The sequence below is a fragment of the Drosophila mojavensis genome, unplaced genomic scaffold, assembly GCF_018153725.1.
Source record: "Drosophila mojavensis isolate 15081-1352.22 unplaced genomic scaffold, ASM1815372v1 contig_136, whole genome shotgun sequence".
Taxonomy (NCBI): domain Eukaryota; kingdom Metazoa; phylum Arthropoda; class Insecta; order Diptera; family Drosophilidae; genus Drosophila; species Drosophila mojavensis.
In genome coordinates, this window is record NW_025318667.1 from 18,690,479 (window position 1) to 18,716,234 (window position 25,756).

Sequence of the window (25,756 nt, forward strand, 5' to 3'; positions counted from 1 at the left end):
AGCTGTGAGCCAGTGTATGGGTGTGTTGAGAATTGTATGTTGTTTGTTAACTTAACCAGACTTACGAACTATTTCAGTGTCAACAGAAACTCAAGTTGAAACACAAACAAAGCCGAAAAAAACAATGCAATTAAATAAATATACTCCATATACAGAATAAATATTTATGGTGAAATATTGAAAAAAATTTTTTTTTTTAATATCAATCTAGCGAGAAAGAAAAAAGAAGAAAAACAAGAGAATTTTAAATAATCAGAAAAGAAAAACTGTTTACTGTAAAAAAATTAAAACCAAGAGAAATCCAATATATATACATACATATATATATGTATGAGGATTAAATTAACACAGACACACATGCATATACACATATATTTATTATATAAGCAACAACAAAATTGCATTCGAACAATTTTGCAATTCTTGTGAGCCCCGAGAGTTGCAATTCCTTATTTGTACTATACACCCGCTCTATATACAATATATATATATATATATGTATGTATATAGATCTACTATATTAGCTCTAAATTACAATATATATGTATGTATATGCAAATCGACTGGTATACGCGTCTCCTTGGAAATTCAACTCGAATCACCGTTGAATTGTTATGCTATAACCAATGCAATGAAGAAGAAGAAGAAATTAATATTACTTGAACTAAGCAGCAAATAATACAGGCACTAAATAACATGAATCCAACCAGAGTCCAATAACGCCCCATAAAATTTAAGTCCCCCATTCTAAATAAGTATCTATATGTATGAATATCTACATATACATATATATAAATATCTATATATGTGTTACATACATACATATATATTTCTGCTTATATTGAATACTGTTTATTTCTTCGTTGTTGTTGTTTGGTTTTTTTGTATTGGTGTATGAAACAAGAGAGAAACTAATAAAAAATTTTATGTGAGTTAAACCCACAAAAAAAAAAAAAAAAAACTGCTGCATTGGTGCGTTTTTATTTGTATTTCAACTGTGCACAGTGGAGCAAGGTTTGTTACATATATGTCAAAAAAAAAAAAAAAAAAAAGATTTGCTGGGAATGGATTTATTTTATGATTGAAATCTTTTAATGTTATTTTTAAAATATTTATTTGACATAAAATAATTTTTACTAATTGTATATTAAATATTTAGAGTTATAACTTAAATAGTTGAACTACATATATTACATATAATAATACACATGTATATTCAATTTTTTGTAGAAATATAAATTTTTATTCATTAACTTCATATAATAATAATATTGTTGAGAACTAATTAATTTAAAAAAAAAAAAAAAATACATATTATTTTTTAATGTATATAAGAATTTGTAAATAAAAATACAAATTTTCATTTCATTTTATAACTTCATATTTTTTGAACAATAATATTGTTGAGAATATTTTTTACAAAATAGTTTAATATTTTTCTCAATATTTGAAATTCGCTGCAATTAAAAAAAAAAAAAGGTTTAGTTTTTTTTTAATAATTTCATATTTTTTAAACAATGCTTAATATTGTTATAATCAATTTATTAACATTTATTTTTTCGACAGTATTAAATTATATTATATTATTTTTCCCAATCAAAGCAATTTTTACATTGCTTTTCAACACATGTTCAGTATATGCTGCAACCACTGTAGCTAGCACGCCATAAAAAGGCTGATGCCTGCTGTTTGTCTTTCGGCACCAGCCTAGGTAAATTGCGTATAGTATGCGAATGCGGATGCCATTGGGGCGCCAGAGCCAGCAGCTAGCCAGGAGCCACAGCAGCAGCAGCGGAGCTGGAGTTGGAGTTGGACCTGAGCCTGAATCTGGAACAGATGGCACGTGGCCTCAATTTAATCTGTGCAAATGCAAAAGCGAAAAGGCAGCCCAAAATAATTCGCAACGCAAGGATTGGTTGCAAAAGTGTGTGTGTGTGTGTGTGTGCGAGTATGTGTGTGTGTGTGTGTGTGTGAGTGTGCATTGAGGTCAGTGTGCGAGTTCAAAAGTTCAACGTTTGGGGTTTAATAGCCCCAAATAGGATGCTGGTCGCCTGGCATACTGTTATATGTAATTTTTGACCACTCTGTCTCTCTCTCCCTTTCTCTCTCTCTTTCTCTCTCTCTTTCTCTCTCTCTCTCACATTGTCTCGCGCCGTGCTCTAGTTACGTTAGGTCAGTTGGCAGCGTCGCAGTGGGAAGGCTCGACTTGTGCCTTTACAATGACCCAGTAAAATGATTAAGTACCGTTATTTAGCAGCTACCGCGTTTCGGCCAAACTCATCTGCAACTTCCGCATCAGGCGACACGTCCGCAGAGTTTTCGACTCTTTTATTTTATTATGTTTATTTGTATGCCCTTTTTTTTATTTTATAATAATTACTTCCACTTTTTTTCATTTTATCGTTAAATTGTGAGCATTTTATGTGGTATTCTTGCTTCAATAAAAAAAAGGGAATATAAACATAAAAAAAACGTTGACCTTTTTCATGTCGAAGTCGCAGTCAGTTGGCTTTTTGGGTTCCTTTTAACTGTTTATCTTTTACATGCTGCCCTGTCGCTAAAGCATTGCTCGATTGCAGCCACCCGAAGCCGGTTGCCGTCTGCCAATCCGTGCCAGCTGGCGTTCTGCAAAAGCGACAAGTCAAACGCCATGGCGCACTTGGCTATTTACATAAGACTGGACGCTCTTCTGACCAACATGCTCTGCCAGCATTGCTCCTATCTAGCCCTTCAGCACACGGTCAGCATTGGGCCAGCAGCAGCTAAATTTATAAGTATTGCAATGCGTGCCGTGGGCCAATATGTGGAGAGTGTTCTGGTGTCTTCATTGTCGGCTCATTGGCTTAATTGCGAGTGCGTGACATGGCCGTGGCCCGGCGCGCTGCCTATTTACATATGAGCGGGCGGGAGCGGGGCGGAGTGACGTGCTTGCTGGGGCGAATGGCATACATACTAAATGGACAACTTTCAATCATGTGAAATGCGCTTTCGATTGCGATTGCGTCTTCGCAGCAAAACGAAACGCGCGCGCGAGACCAAAGCGTAATGCGATCACGTATACGCCATGAGTGTCTGCCTGACTGTATGTGTGTGTGTGTGTGTGTGTGGAGGGCAGCCACTGTTTGACCAGTTGACACAGATGCGAGTGGTGGTGTGAGTGCGAACACTCGTAATAGTTTTCTTTCATAATCGCTTTGGCCAACACAACACAATTTGAAAAGTTGGCAACGAGCGAGACGAGCGAGACGTTTGAGCCAATTGGCAATGCAATTGCCAATGCAATTATGGTGAGCGTCATATCTGTTTAGCCTTAACCTCGCTCTCTTATCACTGCCGCACACACACACACACACACACACATGAACTGTCCACTTTTTATTGAATCGAAGTGCCGTTGCCAGCTACAGCGAACTGACTCTGGGGCACTCACGGCTTGCGCATGCCACGCACGTTCCCATAAACAGCGTTTTATGCCGGTCTTTATATTTAGTTGGCCCTGTGGTCGCATCACGCTTGTTGTTGTTGTTGTTGTTGTTGCAGTTGTTGATATTTTTCGCTCACTTTTGGCCCTCTTTACGCTGTTTTGTTTTTGATTTTGGCTGGCGAGTGTTATGTAAGCGACACGACTATATTCAATTTGTATTGAACACCATATCGATAGAGCCTATCCATTGTTGTTGTTACTGTTGTTATTCGTTTTGTTGTTGTTTTTCTCTGTGATTCACATTGAAATTCCAAGCACAGCTCCTTGCTTAAAGAAAGTGAAATATTCATACAAAATTAAATACATATTTTAATATTTAATTTTTCAATTAGAAAACACTCGCATTTCGTTGCGTTTGTTTTGCGAGTGCTCGAAACAACAGCATAGGTAATACCCATGCTTGGCTTCGACTTGCTGAATGCTTGAATACATTCATTTCCATATTAGCTGAATTTTTAATGCATTTCCATTGAATTTCTCTGCAGCTTCCATGGAGATAACCTAGAGACTTTCTTTCTAGCAGGTTCTCGAGTGAAGAGAGCAGAGCTACATATTGAAGAGATTTGTTTACCTTGAAAGCTGAAGCTCAGTAATAATTGTAGCTTAGTTACTTAGCTGCTTCAAGTCGAAGTGTCTCACAACTCTCCTTCCTCATCCTCAATTACTCTTATATATATATCTGTTATATAACTTCGATTACGACTATCTGGGTCCCTGCTCATTAGCCAACAAGCCAGGCGTCTGTCATGCATATTGTTTGGGGCTGAGGGGCGTGGTCTGGGCCTGGTCAGCTCACGCACATTGGGTCGTAATGCTGCTGGAATTGCGGCACTTGCCGCAGACACAGCGAATAAATAAATTTTCCATTTGCCATCAGCTGCTGCCGTCGCCGTCGCCGTCGTCGTTCGAGCGCTGTCTTTGCTGCATGCCAAGTAAATGGCCTAAGCACAGCAGAGCAGAGCAGAGCAGGGCAGAGCAGAGCCCAAGGCCCTGGGCCAAAAACCAAGTATAAAACGCTCGAACGGCGGGTGGGCAATGCACAGTCGCATTTTGGCCAAACTGCAGCCGGTCTGTTGTTTGCTTTGTCGTGGATAACGGGATTTTATTTTTTTTTTATTGTGGTTTTTGTTATCAATTAAGGCAGCCATCAGTGCCATCAGTGCCATCAGTGCCAGCAGAGTCACCAGAGTCATTAGCTCAATTACAATTAGCATTTGGCCGAAGGCAACATAAATCAGAAAAGCGTAACATGTTCGGCTTCTCGCATTCCGGCGGTCTGTTGACCCTCTGCCTGGCCCTGTTCAGTGGGCTGCAGTCCGTGTGCCATGCACAATTATCCTTTCACACCGATGCCAACACGAATTCCTTCACACTGAAGACGCCGAGTCTGCAGCAGAGCTTCACGCGCTACTACGGATCGGCCAAGCAGCAGGAGCAGCCGCAAGCCGCTTTACAACAACAACAGCAGCAGCAGCAGCTACAACAACAACAACAACAACAGCTGGTGAGTTTAGTCTATGTATTTATTGGGGTAAGCTCAGGTCGACGCATTAAGGTCAGCTCCACTTGCCGGCGACGACGACGTCCAGCAGCTGGGCGCAACGCATCGCCAAAGCCGAAAGATGTCGCCCCGCCCATCTTCTGGCCGAGCACCTCGACGCTGTGCTCGTTCCGTGCCGCGGCGCCGCTCTCCACTAGCTGCTTCATCTGGGCAACGGCCAGCAGCATGCTGCTCTCCAGGTCCTGTAACCAAAGAGAAGCGTACTCAGTGTGTGGGCGTGTGTGTGTGTGTGGGTGGGTGTGAGTGAGTGGGTGCGAGTGGATGCATGCAGCTGAGCTTACCTGAGGCTTGGCATCTGTGCAGCTGCAGCTGAGCAGCAGCAGCAGCAGCAAAGTAAACGGAGCCAAACACATTTCCATGGAAATAGCTTAGCTGTCGGTCTGGGACTGGCTGACTTGGCTCTCGACTTGGCTTATTTAACAGAGGTGTCGCTTCAGCCACCCACCTACCCAGCCAGCCAGCCAGCCAGCCAGCCAACCATTTGACTAATTGGCAGCAGCCAACGTCGGCAGCACAAATCTGTTATAATTACCGCCAACAGTTGCTGTCGTGTTGCACACACATCCGGCATCCTAATCTCAGGCAATATCTAACCGAATAACATGACAGCAGTGTGGGTAGATGTAAAAGGGGTATTGCTGCGAGTGTGTGAGTGCATCAGCAGTGCATGTGTGTGTGTGTTGTGGGTGTTCTATTTTACATGTTAGCATACACTAATTAGCGGCAAATCTAGATGCTCGCTAATGTGGAGCAAGCCCGGAAGCTGCCTGATCAGCTGAATTACAATTCACAGATTACGCCAAATTACAGTTATCCAACTCGATTTTATTTATATTTAATGTGGCACGTCACATTCATCTTACTCCAGTTACCACCTGTCAATCTATGCTCGTTTATGGGCCTCGCCCAGATGTCAGCTGGCTGATAATGATTTCTCTCCAGCTATTTATAGCATTCTTGATTAATTCATGCCGCACTTGATTAGAGATGTAAGGCATAAGCTTTGTAAATATTTTGGATTCAAGAACCTAATTTCAAGATTCAAAGAGAAATTATTTCAATGTGAGTTTTCTTTTGATATAAATCTGAATAGTTTTCAAAAAAAATTTCCCCATTTCCGTTGACTACATTTTAGCTAATTTAGTTGACAAGAAAATCGTTTGAAATTTTTAAATAAAACTTTGAGAATATATACCTCATATAACTGTTATAACTAATAATATCTCATATTTATATACCTCATATAACTGTTAAAACATATAACTGACTTAACGTCTTCATATAACTGTTGGGAAAGTCCTAAATATCATTTGTTTTTTATTCCTCTTATACTATATTCGAGCTTTAAATTCAAATTACAAAGAAAATCCTATATTTTCTTGTATTTTACTTCCTCCTGCTCATATAAATTGAAATCGGAAGGAAAATCATAAATAGCATTTGCTTCCTCTTTTCTTAAATATTTAACCATTAAAAAATCTGATTTCAATTATTGAATTATTTTTTCCCTCTGCTCTTCTCGACTTGACGACTTAAATGTCATTTCCTTTTGCAACTCATATATAATTACAATCATAATATTATTATTTGCTTTTATTCTTTTTAAATATTGCCCCTTAAATTGGAATTACAAAAAAAAAAAAAAAAAAAAAAAAAACTGAAATATTATTTCCCTCTGCTCTGCTCACACGGCTTAAATATCATTTCTCATACATAATTAATGTGGTAAAAATATATTAATTCACTCATATATAATAAATATATAATTTGCTTTTACTCTTCTTAAATATTTCTCCATTAAATTGAAATTACATGAAAAATTTAAAACATCATTTCCCTTTATCTCATACAATTCTGCCTTACACGTTCTTTCTCTCTCTCTCTCTCTCTCTCTCTCTCTCTCTCTCTCTCTCTATCTATCTATCTCTCTCTCTCGCTCTCACTCTCTCTTTCTCTCTCTCCATCTTTAACTCTCTCCCCCCTCATTCGCGATTTTTCTCTTTCCCTCTGCCCGCCCGTCAAGATTTAGTAATTTGTTATAGATTGAATTTTATTCTTCAAGCCTTTGAGATTTATATGCAGAGAGTCGGCGCTCAGGTATTCACTGGGAGCGGCTCGACGTTGTCGTCGATGCCATCGGCGAAGGCAATGCGCAGCTCCTCGAAGTAGTTTTTAAAGGAGTCGGCTATAGACTGCCAGGCATCGCGAATGCTCTCGCCAAACTCCTGAGCCGCTGCTGTCAGGCGATGCTCCAGGCGCGGCTCGTCCGGGTAGACGAGCATTGGTCGCACGTTGTCGTACTCATCGGAGTAGTCCAGCTCCAGGTCCTTCTGGCCGCTCACCAGCAGCCCCAGCGGGCCGAGTGCCAAAACCAAGCCAAATGCCAAGCGCCAAGTGGAAATCATTTTCTCAACTGCCGTGCAGCTAACGTGGCTTGGCGGCTTTTGTTTGAGCCGGCTGCGAGCTGGCGTGCGAGTGCAGAATACGCCGGAAATGTTCGCCGGCTTAACAGCTTGTTACGATTGCGAGAGATATATCTATGATGCCAGAAATTGCATCTGCTTACAGCGCTTGTTCCGACTTTGGCTAATCTAAATCATAATTGGTTTGACTTTTTACAAACTATTTTTTTTTGTATTTTCTCCCTCTTTCTATTTTTGCACTGATCTGCTGAATAATTAGATTGTGATATATATATATTTTTTTTTTTAATCAATTTTTTCTCTTTATTAATATTTCATTAAAAAAAAAAAAAAGTTCCACGTTGATTAAAGTTTACATTGATTGCATGCCGTCGGCAGCTTGAGCGGCGGCTCCTTTGATTCGCTGGCGCATCTGCTGCACTGCATCGGCCACATTGTCCACGATTGAGAGCCAAAAGTACTTGACCCGTTCGCCCAGACTGGGCTGTCCCTGCTGCTGGTCCTGCTGCGGCGCCTGGCGACGTCGTCGCTCGGCTCCCTCAAGCAGCTTCTTCTTCTTGCTGCTCGACTTGTTGATGCGCGTCCGGGATGCATTGTTGGCGGCGCGTTTGCGTGCGCGTCTCCTGCGGGCCTCCACATCATCGGGCGACTCCGTCGTGGCGCCCATCATCATGCACGGCGAGCGTTTGTGGCGATGCAGCGCCAGATGCCGGCTGAGCATGCGCTTGGCGCTGCGACGCCTGCGCCGACGTCGGCGTCTCTCATCCGACTCGGAGCTGTCGGAATCATCCGCGTTGCCGCGCATCGCGTCGCCGTAGCCCACGTCCGTCTTGGAGTGCACGGCCATCAGGGCGTTGTCAAAGTTCAGCTGCTGCGAGGCCTTGGCGCCCTCCTGCAGGCTGTTCATGATCTGGCTGCCCACGCCGAGCGCGCCCACCGCTATCTTCTCGAACGGATTCTGCGGATGGGCCCGGCCCCAGCAGTGGCCCAGCACCACCACCACCACCACCACCATCAGCTGCAGCTGCAACAGCGTTAACTGCAATCTCAAAGACATTTCGCTCTCGACTGTGCGCGCCGCTCGATGCCAACGGCCGTTTTATGGCCCATTGGGGCTTGCGTGCGGCAAATCTAGCCGAATCTGGCTGAATCTGAGGCTGATGCTCGATTCGTGGCCCTGGCTTGGCCGCTTTGTTTGTTCTATTTGCTGGCATCAGAGCAGGCCGTGCAAAACGTTTCCGGACTGTCACCGGTGAGCTGGGAGCTCTCGGCCTTGTGTAGTGCCAGTCTCGCTCGCTCGCTTGATCAGATTAGATTTCGAATTTCTGAATTTGTAACTCTCTAGAATTTAAAACTTTTTGCTCCAAAACTGCAAAATTTCTATTAGTTGTTAAATTGTGATTGCGATTGCGATTGTGTGTGTGTGTGTGTGGATATCAATTGCATACAACTCGGCCGAAGATGAGAGCTGTCAAGACACGCCGAAGTCCTGCTAGACTGGTAAAAGACAAAAGCCACGGAGCCGGCAAGAATCCCGTATATAATAATGCCAATGCCCAACCAAATATGAATACACGAAATATTTTCCTTCTGCTCTCGTCCACAGCATAATCCATCTCAATTCGCCGGATTCTCCGCGGGAGTGCAATATCCAGATGCATATCAACAGCAGACCCTTGGCAAATCGAAGCCAGCCTCAGTTGCCCTCAGCCAGCTGCAGCAGCAGCAGGAACAGCAGCAGCAGCAGCAGCAGCAGCAGCAGTATCTGGCACAGCAAGAGCAACTGCAGCAACTGCAACAGCAGCAGCAGGCGCCCCTCAACCTCCCCAGCTATGCAGACCAGATGCAAGCCGCATTCCTCGATTACCAGCGCCAGCGAATGGAGTTTGAGCAGCAACAGCAGCAGCTGCTCCAGAAGCTTTACACCTACTATCCCGATGTCTCTGGCCAGCAGCAGCACCAGCTGCACCATGAGCTGCCGCACGGCCAGCAGCAGCATCAGCCGAACACAATCAACAGCGACGGCGGTCGGTTCTTCGCGCGCCAGGCCTTTGGTGGCGCCAGCAACGGATTGCAGCCGCAGCCGCAGCAGCGCCAGCAGACGCAGCAGCAGGCACAGCTGCCCCAGCTGCCACAGCTGACGCAGCTGTCACAGTTGCCGCAGTTGGCACAGCTGCCACAGCAGGCCCAGCCAGCGGCCCCGGCTGGCGGACTGGCCAACTTCTACTCGACCCAGCAGCACATGGGCTTCATGCAGCAACAGCAGCAGAACGTGCTCCGCGATCAGCAGCAGAACGTTGCCCAGCAGTTCGCCACCGGCCAGCATGCGCCCAGCACCAGCACCAACTACGGCATGGCAGTGCCCGACTCCCCCGAGCTGGCTGCTGCAGCCTATCAGCCGGCATCGGCCGTATCCCATGTGAGATTCAGCAGCGGCAATCTCAACTACAACTTCTAGGCCCGAGATCGATCGAATGCCAGGCGCTGTTGCACTCCGGATCACACAGCCTGTGGCCGCGAAGTGGACCAGAAACCATAACCCCCTTTCCCCTCACCACCCCTCCGTCATCGCCAAGCAGCTGTCAAATCATACACATTTTTCTGTCCCAAGCAATTTTTTTTCCCCAATCATTAGTCCTAATTTATTTTTATCGTAATAGTCATATTATTATTATGAACACTTTTGTTACAATGCGAAAATTTTGCAGCAGCGCAGCTATGAGTCATAAATTGTGAATAAATAAACTTTGCATAATCCCCAAATGAGTCTTGCACTTTCTCTAATCCCCGGACTAATAATAATGTGTGGCATTAGCTAATAACGTTTATTGGTATTACTGTTTAAAAAGGTATTAAATGGGTGAAGGGCGGAAAATCTGTAGATCCCTTCTCACTTGGGTAATATGAAGTAAAGTACTATGAAAAGCTATACGTTTCTATATACTTTGCATAGTTCTAGTGTTAGTAGTAGTACTAATGGTAAGTCTACATTCTAGTGTTTTTGATGTAAATCAATAAGGTCGAGATTTTATTGGAGTAAAGACAATCAATACTTTTATCGTATTTAAATATCTATTTATTTATTAGAGATTGGAATTACTATACAATTAAGACTAAAGCAAAACTGCTGAAATATACTGATTTCCCATTATCAATGGGTTCAGGGGCGACTGAGGCCTTCGCCTTGTTATTTATATATAAAACGAAAGACTATAGCTGAAGCCATAAGAAAGATTATTAGTGGGCCGTGCTCCAATTGCTCTCAGATGTAATCATAGCTTTCTCATAACATTTAGACGTTCTCGAAATTAATCTTACTCTCTCCCTCTCGGTTAGGGCACAAGACTTCGGTTTGTTTCGTTTTTCCTCTTCTGTTGGACGCCTTGAGCTTTGCTCTTTTTAACGAACATCGTGTGTGGAGAGAGATACGATTGACGTTCGCCCAATGAAATTCAATAAGAAAGCAAATGGCTCAAAGAGTCACACATTGACTTCACATTCACATGCATACATATGCACTCGCTCAATTTATGTACGCTATTGATCTGCTTAGGGAAGACAACACTCTCACACACACTAAAGCACACACAACAGAAGAACAGATCGCGAACGAACTCGTTGAAGAGTCGAAACCATCGATTGCTCTCTGGACCTCTCTTCAGAGTGTGTGTAAAAGTCACTCATATGCAGACATAGAGCAACACTCTACAGTTATTTGTGTGAGTAAATGTAAGAGAGATAAGTTATTTGTATTAATGTGAATATTTAGGAGGAGTATTTTAAGAAGAGTCCTGATATTGGATAAAAATTTTAAGACCAGCTCAGCATGGATCGATGTAGCTCACGCATCTGAGCTCAACATACAGTAAGTAAAGTATTCGTTTATTTTAATTTTTCTACTTTTTTTTCCGGCTTATGTATAATCTTTGTTAGTTATGTTAAATATATTGATATATACCTCATGGGAAAAATTATTTTTCAATTTTTCAATTCAATTAATATTATATGTTTTATAGGCATTTGAAGTTGAAGTTAAAAAAAAAAAAACCCCTAATATTAGTGTTACTCACGCTATGTAGATTTTATTGTATATCATTCCAGCTCACTCATCTGTTCCTTTAAGCCGCTCTGAGCAATGTCTAGTAAAGGCATAAATCGTTAACAGTGTGACTTGTAAAAGGGAGTTTTTTTTTTTTTTTTTTTTTTTTGGGAGTTACACAAGCCTAAATATATAAATCTATCAAATAAATTAAGTATACCCACATAAGCAAATAATACATATATAATTATTTCATTCTGTTTAAATACCAAGAATGGATGGAAGTATGGCTTGAGTTCCAGTGCGGTCAATCCATATTAAATATGTTGAACATCATTCAATTGGATAGACAATTTGATGTCCACCTGAAATTAATTTTAGCATGCTACATGTCTATGAAGTCGCACTGCCAACAGTTCATGCTTGAACAGCAGGCATTGAGTTTAGCTTTAGTTTCTATTTAGTATAATTTGTATGCACACAGATTGAATTCAGTCTGACCCAGAGAATTAGGCAAACCAAATTGTTCGTTTAGTCGGTCAGTTGCTAGAATACACAGTGAAGGCAAACTATTTGCTTAATTGAAGCTGGCACGTACAAGCCCACACACACACACACACACACACACAGACACACATGCATACAGATCTAAATTAGTTAAAGTTTGCTGTTTGCTGTTTCTGCTGCGGCATGCCGCATATGCCACAGGTAACCGAAATGCGTTGCAAACTTGAAGTTCTGCAATGCAGCACACGGCACAGGCTTGGCCAGAACTGTTCATCAAGCTGCTCGAGTGTGTGAGGTGAGGATTAGTCAAGGTGTTGACTTGGCTGCGTTTCATATTGCCAGACATTTTGGGTCTCGCTTTGTCACTCCGTGCGTGCTGTCACCTGGGGAAATGAACAGGAAGCGACGCGCACCACATGCCCAGCCAGCCTATGTCTATGTGTGCGTGTGCGTGTGTGTGTGAGAGTGTGTGTTTGTGCTTGGCTTTGGCTGTGTTGACCATCTTTTTGTCAGCTCTGTCTGCATTGAACATTTGTGTTTGCCGAACGCACCAAATTGAAATTTTTTATTCAAATATGTTCTGCAATGCTCAACACGGCAGTGGCCAACCCACGCCCATTTTCCATTTCCCTCTACCCTCTACCCTCTACCCACTGAGCTCTCATTCGCTAGCTGCCGATTCACCTACGCTTTGCACGGCTTTTTTTCGCCGTAGGCCTCTGATAGTAAAACATTTCATTTCATGTATTTTGCGAACGACCCTCGCTTAATTGGCCTGCGTAATAAAACAAGGATTCTCTACGGATGTGTCCCCTAAAATTTAATAGAGTCCATATTTATATTGGCCATTTCGTGCAGCAGCTGAATCATCAGAGACACATCCACATCAGTATTTTATTTATTATTATTATATAAGTAGTTGTAATGTTTCATTGAGTTTAATATTTAATATATAGAAGAGATATGGAACGACGCCATTAGCTCAATTTAAAGCACGAAGCAGCTCTGCTAGGGCTTCAGACCGAGTCCCATTACGGACTTACCTAACTTACTCCATGAGGGTCATCCGCCGCTTGCAGCGCTGCTTTTGGCTGCCAACTATAATAAGAATAAGTTTAAGAAGAAGAAGAAGAAGGTTGAAGAGGAATACGCAAAACGATTTGTATTTATTCGGTAGAGCATTCGCCATTGCCAACTTTGAATAGTTAAGTGACGACCTTTGTAAAAGTTGTTTGTTTTTGCTTCTCTTCTGCTTCTACTCCTGCTGCTGCTCCTGCTGCTGCTGTTTCTTCTTCTTCTCTATTTGCCTCTGTGCACTGCTTTGGCGTCTTGCAGTGGTCGCTTAGCTCTGTCGAGAAGCTGACGGAGCTGACTGAGCTGGCCTTGCCTCAATACAAGCAACACCCAGCTCTGCCCCTCTATCTCTGCTCTTCCCTCTCTCTCTCTCTCTCTCTCTCTCTCTCTCTCTCTCTCTCTCTGTTTGTCTCTCGACTGCATTTGCTAATGAAATTGTTGTGTTTTGGCTTCGCGTTCCCCATTCCGGCTGTCTTCTCTGCTGCTGGGGCTCCTTCAGCTGCTCAGCAGCGGTATTTACATCGGGACGCGACCTTGGGCCCAGGTGTCCCGAGTTGCCAGCGAACAGGAGTCGGCTTTTGTTTGCATTTGCATTGTGTTCGCTCTAAATGAAAATGCCAACAGTATTTGGCGGACAACTGTTGCTGAATTTAACATGCTGGCTAAATCAAATCAAATAAGCCACAAGTCACGGCACGCACTGGCGCTGGGGCGTGGCCGTTACTTTATTGTCGCCGTTGTTGTTGTCGTTGTTGTTGTTGTTGTTGTGCCAGAGTCTGGCATAACTTTGCATCTTAATTGATATCCAGCTGCTTGTCTGAAATGTTTGCTGTGCCTGCCTCTAGGGCCACAAAATCTTGAATCAATATTTGAATGCCATGCGCTGTTATATGTTAGTGTGTGTGTGTGTGTGTGTTTGTCTCTGCAGTTGCTGAGACTTTAACAAGTAAACAATATGTCGTCGTTGCTTTGCCACATTGACAGCCCGAAATTCGTGTTTCCTTAGACAATTACTATTATTTTCTCTTACAATAATAATAATTTATGTTATTTGTATGCGCAGCCCGATGAATATTTCTTCATTAAAACTGCCTTCAGCCAGAGAAACCATTTTCAATGAATATCAATTTCATTTTCATTGCAAATATGAATATTACATATGTTGGCAATATTTAATTGGTGTGGAATGTCTCTGTAAGCCTTTAAAGAGAAAATCGCAAAATATGTTTACTCAATCGGGCGTTATCGACTGCTTAATACTCATGCAGGACCCAAAAGCAATTGGGTCTGCAAAAAGTCTGTTAAGTTACTAACTAACTATACCATTTTGAAACTTTAGTTTCATTATATTGTATTAAAAAAACTTTATTTATTTATTTATTGATATATAAATATTAATTTATAATAAAGAACATGAGCCGAAAAATAGTCGTTAATTAAGGAATATATATATATATATATATATATATATATATATATATATATATATATATATATATATATAATATATATATATATATATATATATATATATATATATATATATTCGTCATATCTTATTTATCTTAGCCAAGTACATATTTCAAATTTCAAATTTCACATCAAGTCTCTAGCAATTTAAATAGCTTAGAGCTTCGAATAGAATTTTTCACGCCCCTTATAAGCATATCGTTACTAACGAGTATATATATAAAAATAATTATATATTTCAGGCCAGTCCAGGGGGAAAGGATTGAGGCACGGACAGTAAGACGGGCATTCTGCAAAGCCAATATGCTCTCTCACCTCGTAAATGAGTAAACATGAATATTTATATCTATGTAAATAGCTACAGTCACTACTATAAACAATTCACTTAATTTGAATGTGCATTTATAAATCGCTCTAAATATTTTTGTACTTTTTTTTTCAGTTCATTTCACGTTCTGCATGTCATTTTTTTTTTTTTTTTTTTTTTTTTTTTTCTTTGGCTTATGCTTTGACATGTTGACATCGTTCTACTCGCACTTTTTCTTTTTTTAGCATTTATCTAAAAATACGCTTCATTGTGCTAAATCTGGCCTGGGCGAGGCGCATGCGGCATAAAAGGCGAACGCGCTCTTAAAAATAAAAATGAAATGAATAAAAAGAGAAGGGCTTTGGTCATTTGAACTTTAATACTTTCGCACATGGACGAGCTGGAGAGACGGAGCTAAGCCTGTGGCCTGGGCAGATACTCGTATTCATATATGTTGCGACTATGATAAATTCCACGCACTGCGCCATAAACTATGCACTACGTATGGCAAGTGCTCAACTGGAGCGTGGCAAATAAATCGTAGCATAGTTTTTGGCGCCCATATATCATCTTGTAACTGCAGTATTGGGACTGCGTCCCAACAGCGGCCAGTTCATGGCAATGATAGCCAGCACACACACACACACACACACACACACACACAAAATAAAAATAAAAAGGGAAATGAAAAGCCCAACAGAACTAACTACCTCTGCATGGGGGGTGGGGTACATCAAATTGAAGTCAGCATGAATAAAGATGTTATGTATAAAATGATTTTTATTTTTTTCCAACATTTCACATGCATTTTCTGTACAAAATAACTTTAAATAAAACGTAAATTCAACCGCGATAAAAAAAAAAAAAACACACGCACAATATACGGAGAAAACGACGAAAATTAATATTCATGCAATAAAAAGACTTTCCGTTGGTTGACATGGAGCCTGGCCAATGCTTATCAAATAATAACAGATGTGTGCAAAATTCAGAGAGCGAGGAGAAAAAAACAAAAAAAAATATATATATCAACAAGAACAGATTCCGAAATGAAAAGGTGCACTGAAATGTGGCAACGTCGCCACTTGCTGCAGCTGTGAATTTGAGTTGCATTAGAAGCTTTTTAGCTCGACACGAATATTATTTTTAGTCCTTTGCTCCATGCCGGGGGGGATGGTTGGTTACGTTGGCTCATCTCGCTGCTCTAGTAGCCGTACTGAATGCCATGGCCGGAGACGGAGGTGTGCACCAGGGCAGGTGCGACGGCGGCCCTGTGTGGATAGATGGTAGAATAGTGGCAAGAACATGATGTGCATGCAACGTGCCGCATGCCGCATGCCGTATGCCTCCTGCTGCATATCTGCTGCTGCATGCAGCATGCCGCACGCTGCGATCCATCTCTATTTATAAAACCGGCTGGCATTACTCACTTGAGCACTGGGGCGGCCAGATGCGTGGCATAGGCGGGCGCTGCGTAGGCGGGTGCGGCAGCAAGTCCAATGCCGTGTCCAATGATGCCAGGTGCTGTGGAACAGAAGCAGACAGAAGCTCGCATTAGCAGCCGAATGGCAATGGTAATGCTAATGCTAATGGCAATGCAAATGATAATGCATAATCGGTATGAGAGTCGGAGAGTTGGCCAGCATGCAGGTACGGCTAGGTATAACAAGTTCAGATTCCAGGGCTATCGGGCAGCGATCAATAACTGCTGGGCCAATACTGATTGTCAGCCGTAACAATGGAAATGTCCGCGTGCCCGCAGATGCTGCAAATTGGGCCATTGTTACGAGAGGGCAAACAGTTGGCCGGCCGTTTGGGGCGAACACCTCGGGATCTCGGCAGGTTCGGTCGCCTTGCGAGCACATGGCAACTGACAAGTCGACATCAATCAACTGGCGAGGCAAGGTCTGCAATTTTGTACTGTCGAGCCAACATGAAATGATTTGCTGGAACCTGTGCTACAATGTGGCAAGACGTTGGCGCAAGCATACGAAACAGTGGTGCTGTCCCCGCTGGGTCAATAACTACAAGGAAAGTGCAGGGAGGCAACGTTGCAAGCACAAATGTGGCAACATTGCCAAGTTGATGAAAGCTGAAGTGAGACAACGTTGCAAAAACTTTTACATAAGTAATAGTAAGGAAAGAGAAATGAGGCAACGTTGCAAGTAGTCGAAAGAAATGTGGCAACACTGCTAAGCTAATGAAAACTGAAGTGAGACAACGTCGCAAGTAGTTGGATGAAAAGTGGCAACATTGTTAAGTTGAAGAAAGCAGAAGTAAGGCAACGTTGCAAATACGTTAACATAAGTAAGTAAATGAAATGTGGCAACATTGCTAAGCAGCAGAAAGCTGAAATGAGGCAACTTTGCAATGTGAAATGTGGCAACATTGCTATGTTAACGAATCTGAAGTGGGGCAAAATTGCAAGTACGTCAACATAAGTAATTATAATCAAAGGCAAAGGAGACAACGATGCAGACACTTTAATGAAATGTGGCAACATTGCTCAATGGCCAATAGACTGAAGTTTGCCAATAGCGTAAGTAAATAAATGAACATTGCTCAACACTGGCTGTCTTTCACTTTAAGGAACGGTGTCAGCCATGCTTGAGTGAAATGCGACAACAGCGCACGAAAATGAAAATAAACTGCTTGCAGAAACTCATATGCACTGTGAGCTATGGCAACAGCGCAGGTCGTAAAAAATAAAGTGCAAATAAGTAGTAAGACACGGTGAAGTGTGGCAACGCTGCATTTGGCATAGATTGGCCAGCTGGTCGAAGGCGTCTGTCCCATTGACTTCTCGAGGCGTGGCAAATGCGTCCGCAATGCCAAATGCCACTTGTTCAAATGGCTGACAAACTGACTGCCCCACTTGAAAAGCGATACGCACACATCGCCATTACCATCGTCATCATCATTATCATCATCATCGTCATCGTGTGCGAAGAGACCGCGTGTCAATGGCTTAAAGTAGTTGGCAACAATATATGAATGATTGATTATACGGCTTGCGTTGACCGACATGGCTGTCCCAACGAACTACTCTTACGGGTGTCTCCAATGCCCCATTTCACTCCCTCCCTCTCTGTCTGTCGCGCACTGTTTGATTCCTTCTCTTTCTCTTTCGCTAAGCAGCAGCGACAGTGGCCGAATGTTCACTTCGACATTCGTCAGCAACTACTGCCACGCCCATTTCATATAGATAATGCATGAGGCACATTTCAACTAGCGCAGGTAGCTGCTCAAATATTTATGAAATAATTGCATAATTGCATATTGATTGTGCATTTGTCTATAATTTCAGCTAGCATAACTTAAAGAGCCCCCCTTTTTTTGAGGAGCTATGGAGTCTCCAGCTAAAAGGACTGAGAGCCAACAGAGGATTGCAAATAAAAGTAAATAGAAATGAATGCAAATAAAGATTTTCTCTGTAATAATAACTGTAGTAAAATATAATCTCTATTGTGGGTTAGTCTATGGCCCCAGTCCAGCTTAAACTTTCATGTTTTGAGATCTGTCTGGTTTAGGATTTGGGTCCTAAAATTCAACGAATTTATCTCACTTCTCGACAGACCTCCAGTCTGGCTGACAGAGTTAATGTTTGTGTTTGGCTCAGATTGTTCACACTGCTTTAAGCACACGACCCCAGCTCAAATGCCCCACCCCGCCCCCGCTTCACTGCAGCGTGGCTTGATTCGAGGAAAAGTTGTACTTTGTATTTGCCGAGCATTAGGTTTGCTTTTGGCCATGTATACTTGGCTGGCCAAAGCGAAAGTACAATAAACTATTGCAGAAGCCAAGCAAAAGGAAACTGAACACACAAAGGCAGAGGCAAAGCCAAAGGCAGAGACAGAGGTGAGACCGAGACAGAGGCTGCGGCAGGAGCTGAAAGAAAAGTGTTGAATACGTGCGTGGCTGGAAAATTAGTAAAAGCTACGACTACTGCGACTACAGTTTACATTAGGCACTACGACTAAGCATAGAGGTGCAGAGATTAGCAGCTGCTTAAGAGTCTACAATGGATCCGACGAACACCTACCATAGGCTGGAGCGGCGGCGTACTTCACAATCGGAGCAGCGGCTGGGGCGGCCAGCTGGTAGCCGTGGGAGAGAGCCGGTGCGGCAGCAGCTGCGCTATATCCATAGCCATAGCCCAGGCTGCCCAGGCTCAGGTGGGAGCCGCCCGAGAGCTGGAGAGCGGGCGCCGTGGCTGCATAATGGCCGCCATAGGCTGCAATGGGCGCGGAGGCGTAGTGGCCGCCATAGGCGATGGCGGGTGCGGCGGCGGCTGCGTAGTGTCCGCCGTAGGCCAGGCCCTGGCTCAAGGCCCCGTGGCCGCTGGTCAGCTGGATCTGGGCGGGTGCAGTGTGTCCGACTGCGTAGGTGGCAACTTGTGGCGCGGCTATAGATTGATTTTGCGGATTTTTTTTTTTTTTTTTTTTGTTTTGTGTTAGCATATCAACTACGTGCATATTCAATGAATAGTGAGTGCTTTGTGCGTATTGTGAATATCAAAGTGGGTGATGCATGTGTGAGTATATGTGTGCATGTGCGTGTGCGTGTGTACGCTTGAAGGCTTTAGTTCACTCACCAGCATAATGAGCAGGCGCCAAACCGCCATCATTGCTGATGCTGGAGCGCTGCACATGCGACTGCGAATGGGCGGTTTGCACCTGGCTGGTGTAGTCCGACTGCGATGACTGGCCGTAGTGTCCCTTCACCGTATGCTCCTGTGTATTGCCAACGGAGGCGTGGTCCACGCTGGGCGCGTTAATCGAGTAGGCAGCTGGGCCGCCGGGCTTGGCCTGGGCGCAGGCAATCGCCATGGCGGCAATGCAGAAGATGACCTGCATAGATAAATACTTATTATAGTATAGAACTTGAAGCACAACACGGATGCGATACTGATACACTTGCACACACACACACTCAAACGCACACACACACACACATGCATAATTTAGTGAACCCAGCTGTCGGCTGACAACTCATTTGTATTTGGCTTGCATATCGACAGGGAGCACACGACGCACTAGGAAATTGCAGGCGCATAAACTTTTAATTAAGTTTGCAAAGTAGTTGGAAATTCAAATTTTTCACTACTCGCCATCTACTTTCCTCTCTCACTCTCTCTCTCTCTCTCTCTCTCTCACTCACTCATTCTCTCTCTCTCTATAGCTTCAACACTGTAGCCTGTGCAATGCGTCGTATGCGTGATATTTAGTGAACATATTTGCTTGCACTTTGTCATGGCCTCTCTCTCTCTCTCTCTCTCTCTCTCTGTTTGGCTAACTGCTTTATATATTAACATATGACAGTACTTAATTCATATCAATTACGTAGCCCGCATTGAACTCCACAACGCTCAGACAGTAAATGGCCCAGGGTCGCTTCTCACTCAGCCATCGTCCGGTTGCTCACAATTTAAATATTTACTCGTAATTAGCTAATTTGTCAATGCTCTCAAGCATTTTGGTGGACATTCTCTGATATCTTTGCGAGTTACTAGACGTTTACTAATCGTTTTTTCATTCGCTCTAGTATATTGACTAGTCGCTACTAGTTGCCCATTGTTGTTTATAGCTCCATGCGTATTTATAAGTCACATGCATATTGGTTTTTCTTCTTCTTTTTTTTAAATTGTTACTAGTTATTCTTTACTTCTGCATACTCTTTCTTCGTCTCTCATGTCTAATTAATCTTCATTAGTTTATTCTCTGTAGTAATTGTCCGTCGCATGGTAAGTGTCACTCGTTGTTAGTTACTCGTCGTTTTATTGTATTATGTATTAGTCTCGCACTTTATTCCCCTTAATATAGTTACTCGTCACATGCTACTCTTTACTTTATTACCCTTAATTGAGTTACTCGTCGAATGTTTCCCCTTAATACGTTCTCGTCACTTACAACTCTTTGCTGTATTCCCCTTAGTAACTACTCGTCGTATACTATTCCTTACTCGCTACTCGTCACATTCTACTCTTTACTTTACAGCCCTTAATAAGTTATTCGTCGCATGTTACTCCTTAATATATTCCTATCACCTACTGCCCCTTAATTTATTCCCCCTAATATACTTGCTACTAGTTACTAATATAATCGATTACTCGTCGCTTTCCTCTCTTCCTAATCAATTGCAACAACTGCATTGCACTGCCTTTTCGTTACCCATCGCCTGCCCCTCTCTGTGGAGTTCTCTGTGCTATTTGTCCTTCCCAGGCTTTTCGCTGGTCTGTTACGCAACTGCTCGCCCCATCGCACTCTGCGCTGTAGGGGCTGCGAACTGAACATTTGCTTCCTGAAACTCGTTACATGCAACTCGTCCTTTGTTGGATGATTCCTTTTCTTTTTCTGTTTGAGTTCTGTGCGGAATTTAAATTGTCCTATCGCACTAGCTTTCTTGAAAACTAATCTGGCTGGTCTGACATGTTGACCATTTGCTTTTTGTCTCTTTGCGTACTTTGGGTTTGGTTTGCTTGGGTGTGTATGTGTTGTTTTTTTTTTCGACTGTCCTTTGTGACCTTACTTTTACATTTTTGTAAACAATTCCATTGAATTTCAATTTACGCGTAAAAATGCAAAAAGAGGAGACGCTACGAAAGTCGGCGGCCCACTAGGGAGTTCGGTTGGCCTCTTTTCTTTTTTGTTTTTTTGTTTTTGTATTTATATTTTATTTAAACTTTATATCATTTCCGTTGCTTTTCCGCTGTGTTTTGTTGTTCTTCGCTGGCTGGCTGACGTGCCCGACTTGCAGTTGACTTGGCGCGGGTTTTATTTGTCTTTGGGTATTTATCTGATTTTAATTAAGCGTAACTCACTGCCGGACAAGAATGGGCCGGCACCGTGGCCAAGGCCGCACGAACGGCGAACGGCCCAACGGTCCAACGGTCCAACGAAAAAGAACATTTAAACAAAACTGAGCAGTGGATGGCAAAGTCTACAGCATTTACTTTAAGTGGACAGCAGAACGGAGCTGAACGAAGCTGGCATCAGCTGATGCCAGGACGTGTAGCTCTTAACACGTGAATGGCATTCGAGGACAGCTCGAGGATATTTCAGATTTGCCCACTTGACCCACTTCTGATTGCCGTTACGCAGCTATTTCGCCTTTGCATATTTATAATATTGATTGGCTTTTCTTTGCATTCAGCATTCGGCATTCGGCATTCGGCTGCTTATTAATTGCGCGTCTTGAGCCAGCTAATTAGCATTAAGACGCTCGATTACCTTCAGCTTCACTTTTAGCAGCATTTGCTTTGACTTTCAAAGCGAGCCAAAGCACAACGGAGGTCAATCTGTTTCGGCCAAAGTTGCACGGAGCTTAAATTAAAAAGTTTGCGATTTGCGTAGCTTAGCCAATTTTTTGAAACTTTAATTCGATAAGGCCGCCTGGCAGTGACAGCTGAAATTATTCAATTATGGCGTCCCAGGCGAAAGAGTGTGTGTGTGTTTTCTTTTTCTCTACTTTTCTAGTCTCCACTCTTTGAGCCATTAGCTGAAACTTTAAGTCACTTTTAAGGCTGTAAGTAAATAACTTTGTCCAAATTGCAGCTAGTTTCACTGAGATTAATGAATTTGTGTATAAATTGGACGAGAAGTTTATCTAACTTTTCGCACATTTTTGCACCTGAGTGGGGCTTTGAAAGCTTCAACGTAGGAATTTTACGTTGAATTGGAGAGATTATTGTTGAAAAGCTAAAAATAACATAAATACACAAAATGCTCGACCTAACGGAATGCGAAAAGCCAAACACAATGTCAGGTACCCAAAGCTTAAAAAAAAAAAAAAAAAAAAAAAAAACAAAACAAAGAGAACAAAATAATATGGATTACAAAGACTGAAAATCTTCATGTGGGCCAAACGTTGGTCGAATTGCTCAAAATTATACGGAAAATGTAAATTTGCAGCAAATGCTAGAAAAGCGGTCAGAGATTCAAGGGAGGAATTTAGCAGAATTTACTAGAATTGAGCAGAAATCAGAATTCAAATATTTACTAATGCAACGATAAAGCTCTCAACGGACAAAAGGAGCTTGGCAAATGGCTGTGTCCTTGTCAGCGTATCCTGTCAGGTAGTCTGTAGAACAGACGCTCACACACTCTTACACACACACACACACAATGCATTCACTTGAGTCCTTACGCACCTTGAATGCCATTTTGTGAATGTGGATTTTAAGTTTACTTCACGTGAAAAAAAAAAACGTTGAATGTAGTTTTTGTAACTGATTTGCTGCACCGGGCTGTTAGGCTTCGAATCGAAAACTGTCTCAGTGTCGCGTTCTTTGCGCTTATTTATACAGCGCCGCATGATTAAAAGCCGCTGGGAAAATATGGTCCAGCGTCAGTGGCAGCAGCAGCCGCTGGTAAACGGGTTTGCAATGCCAACATTTTGGCAAAGCAGGCAGCCGCGGCGACAAACCGCTGTCTGCTCATTGTGAATGCTCGCACTGCGCAGGCGCGGCCAACGCAATGCAACGCAGACGCAGACGCAGACGCAGCCGCTGCTGCAGCTTGCAGCCAACACCCGCCTCAACGTTGTTGCTCTGCCCATTTGCTGATTGGCTTTCAGTGCGCTGCAGATTCAAGTTAATCGAAATCGCATCAGGCATCATTGTTTAATTGGAAATTGTTATTATTGATTGTTGCTGTTGTTTTTGACTAATTTGCTGATCCGGTCAAGGAAATTCCATGCAACCAACTGCGGCATGCGGCATGCGGCAGCAGGAACAACTAACTTGCTTCATACGCACTTCATGAACTACAAAGTCAGCAAGTGACAAAATGTAGTAAAAACCAAACAGTTAAGCAGCAAGATGTTTTTTTTTTTTTTTTTTTTTTTTTTTTCATGAATCAGGTGACTAGCTCCTTTCTTCTATATTCATTCACTCGTTGCTCTGTGAGCGCCATTCATTTTTGCCCACATTCGATTGTGCTACAACAGCCGATTAAATCGATAACTTGATAGATTTATTTTTATAATTTTACTTTATGTATTTATTTATTGGAGATTAGAGTAAATACAAAATTTAGGCACTGACTATCTATGTTTATTCTCATTGTTGCTTATCTTTTGCTCTGTTGCTAATTTTATTTACGTATCACTAAATAGTACTTTCTCAGGTTCATCTCTGTTACTTTTTCTACATTTACTACGTACAATTCTCTTTAAATTCTCCCCTCTTTATTGCTATTCATTCATTCTTTCTTTTAACTTTTTACTCTGTGCTAGCTCGTTAGATCTACTGTTCACTGCTCTTCTCCTCTGTCCACTACTCGTTACTCGTTACTCGTTACTTGTTACTCGTTACTCTTCATTCGCTACTCTCACAACGCTCACGCTACCTCACTTTGTACTCGTTTGGTATTCTATCGTCAGTCATTCCACGCTCCTACAATTACTCCTCGTTCGCTACTCGCCACTCTCTACTCACTTCTACCCTCTATCCTTATCTCAAATCACATTATTCATACTTATTTGCCATTGCTTGTCGTATATGCTATTTGTATTCCACCAACTCTTCGCCACTCGCTCAGCTTTCTTCATTTAAGTCAATAGTTCTTGATCTATTGCAATCGCGAGAACTTTTCGGCACTCAGAGCTGGTTATTCTCTACTCGCTACTGCATTGAAACAGCTCAGAATCTTTGCAACAATTATGCGTATACAATTTGTATTGAATGCTGTAATTGGCTGTTATTAAAATGCATTTGTGCGCAACAGTCGACGTTGTTAATTGTTCTGCCTCGCAGGCAGCGAACAAGTTGCAGCTGCCGCTTGAATCTGGTGCAACAACTAGGTGCAACTCTCACTTAATAGCGCAACGCAGGCCCCCACACACGTACACGCACACACACGCACACGCACACGCACATTACATAACGTCGGTTCCAAGCTCCGCGCTGTAATCTGTTGGGTCCAAGTCACGACTTGGGCAAACGCATAAAGTGCGCATAAATTGTGCGACCCACAAAATCGAAAGCCAGCTCAGATTTAAGCAGCTAGCGACACACACAAGAATGCCAAAATCACAAATCAAACCACTTGCAAAAAAGGCCACTCCCTTCGCCCCGCGCGCCAGCCCCCCTCCTCCACAGCCCCATTGTTGCATAGGCATTTGAAAGCGAAAAGCCAGCCAGGCCCCGTGTCTCGATGCAACGCATGGATACGTTGGCTGGCCCTGGCTGGCTGCCCAATTTCCGCGCCTTGTTGGCGGCGACTGCTGCGTGAGAACCCAAAAAAAAAAAAAAAAAAAAAAAAAAAAAAAAAAAAACAAAAAACAAACGAAAAAACGTCAAATAAAACCGAAAAAAACTGTCGAAAAACAGCATTTTGAACCAGGCCAAAGTTTTGCTGCAACGTTTGCAGAAAATGCGAGCCAAACACTGGAACCCATTAATAAAGCACTTGATAGAACGATTCGAGTGTCCAAGTACTTTTTGTATAGGGCAGTTATATGTGGATTAAATATGTCCAACAGGGGACCATTGAGACAGCAATTAGTTAACAGCCAAACACTGAACAGTCGCCATAAAAGTCAACATCTGTTAATACTAAGTGCAGCTTCCAACAGCTGTTGAGATAGCTACGATTTATACAGACTTAGCCTAGGCATATTTTGGAATGAAAGTGCACACTCATTCGTTGCTAATAACTGTTAGCTAGCAGATAACGTCTGGCTGCACTGTTATGTTGAATATGTTAGTACTATGTTATCGCAAATGACTGTTAACGGGCAGCTTTTATGGGAGCTGAGACAAATAAATCTCAGTACACTAATAAGTGTTATCAAATATCATAGTGTTTTCGTATAACTCTTAGTTAACAGTATTAGCAGTCTTAGTTAACATTATTAAATCTTAATTTTGATGTATAGCTCTTAGCTAACA

The 25,756-nt window shown here is 42.5% G+C and overlaps 4 protein-coding genes across 6 annotated transcripts; 1 reads left to right on the forward strand and 3 right to left on the reverse strand.

The window, feature by feature from the left end:
* Positions 1-7,077: 7,077 nt before the first annotated feature.
* Positions 7,078-7,465, reverse strand: LOC116804501. Its single transcript, XM_032732368.2, has one exon. It carries the CDS (start codon positions 7,448-7,450, stop codon positions 7,139-7,141), a length of 312 nt encoding a protein of 103 aa, XP_032588259.1. The 5' UTR covers positions 7,451-7,465; the 3' UTR covers positions 7,078-7,138.
* A 310-nt stretch (positions 7,466-7,775) lies between these two features.
* LOC116804500 lies at positions 7,776-8,548 on the reverse strand. The gene has a single exon (XM_032732367.2). The coding sequence runs from the start codon at positions 8,523-8,525 to the stop codon at positions 7,821-7,823; it is 705 nt and encodes a 234-aa protein (XP_032588258.2). The 5' UTR covers positions 8,526-8,548; the 3' UTR covers positions 7,776-7,820.
* Positions 8,549-8,733: 185 nt separating this feature from the next.
* On the forward strand, positions 8,734-10,231 carry LOC6584193 (nuclear transcription factor Y subunit beta). 2 transcript variants are annotated; one of them, XM_032732365.2, is made up of 2 exons: positions 8,734-9,004; positions 9,075-10,231. In XM_032732365.2, exons 1-2 carry the CDS (start codon positions 8,930-8,932, stop codon positions 9,924-9,926), a joined length of 927 nt encoding a protein of 308 aa, XP_032588256.2. In that variant the 5' UTR covers positions 8,734-8,929; the 3' UTR covers positions 9,927-10,231. The 2 variants fall into 2 exon arrangements, with proteins under 2 accessions (XP_032588256.2, XP_032588257.2); XM_032732366.2 differs by having other exon boundaries at positions 8,734-8,968.
* Positions 10,232-15,627: 5,396 nt separating this feature from the next.
* On the reverse strand, positions 15,628-23,119 carry LOC6584198 (cuticle protein 16.5). Of its 2 annotated transcripts, XM_002009818.3 has the most exons (5): positions 23,015-23,119; positions 19,473-19,715; positions 18,908-19,184; positions 16,296-16,389; positions 15,628-16,136 (listed from the first exon to the last, which is right to left on the reverse strand). In XM_002009818.3, the coding sequence occupies exons 1-5, from the start codon at positions 23,024-23,026 to the stop codon at positions 16,070-16,072; spliced, it is 693 nt and encodes a 230-aa protein (XP_002009854.2). In that variant the 5' UTR covers positions 23,027-23,119; the 3' UTR covers positions 15,628-16,069. The 2 variants fall into 2 exon arrangements, with proteins under 2 accessions (XP_002009854.2, XP_032588182.1); XM_032732291.1 differs by lacking the exon at positions 18,908-19,184 and having other exon boundaries at positions 19,460-19,715.
* Positions 23,120-25,756: the final 2,637 nt, after the last annotated feature.

Excerpts from the sequence above, each read along its gene's own strand:
- LOC116804501 (XM_032732368.2), bottom strand. The coding sequence starts at position 7,450 with ATGATTTCCACTTGGCGCTTGGCATTTGGCTTGGTTTTGGCACTCGGC.
- LOC116804500 (XM_032732367.2), bottom strand. The coding sequence starts at position 8,525 with ATGTCTTTGAGATTGCAGTTAACGCTGTTGCAGCTGCAGCTGATGGTG.
- LOC6584193 (XM_032732365.2), top strand. The coding sequence starts at position 8,930 with ATGAGAGCTGTCAAGACACGCCGAAGTCCTGCTAGACTGGTAAAAGAC. Across the intron at positions 9,005-9,074 it reads ACGGAGCCGGCAAGAATCCC|CATAATCCATCTCAATTCGC; the intron begins GTATATAATAAT and ends TCTCGTCCACAG.
- LOC6584198 (XM_002009818.3), bottom strand. Across the intron at positions 19,185-19,472 it reads ATGATGGCGGTTTGGCGCCT|GGCCTGGCCTACGGCGGACA; the intron begins GCTCATTATGCT and ends GCCTTGAGCCAG. Across the intron at positions 16,390-18,907 it reads CGCCGCCGCTCCAGCCTATG|CACCTGGCATCATTGGACAC; the intron begins GTAGGTGTTCGT and ends TCTGTTCCACAG.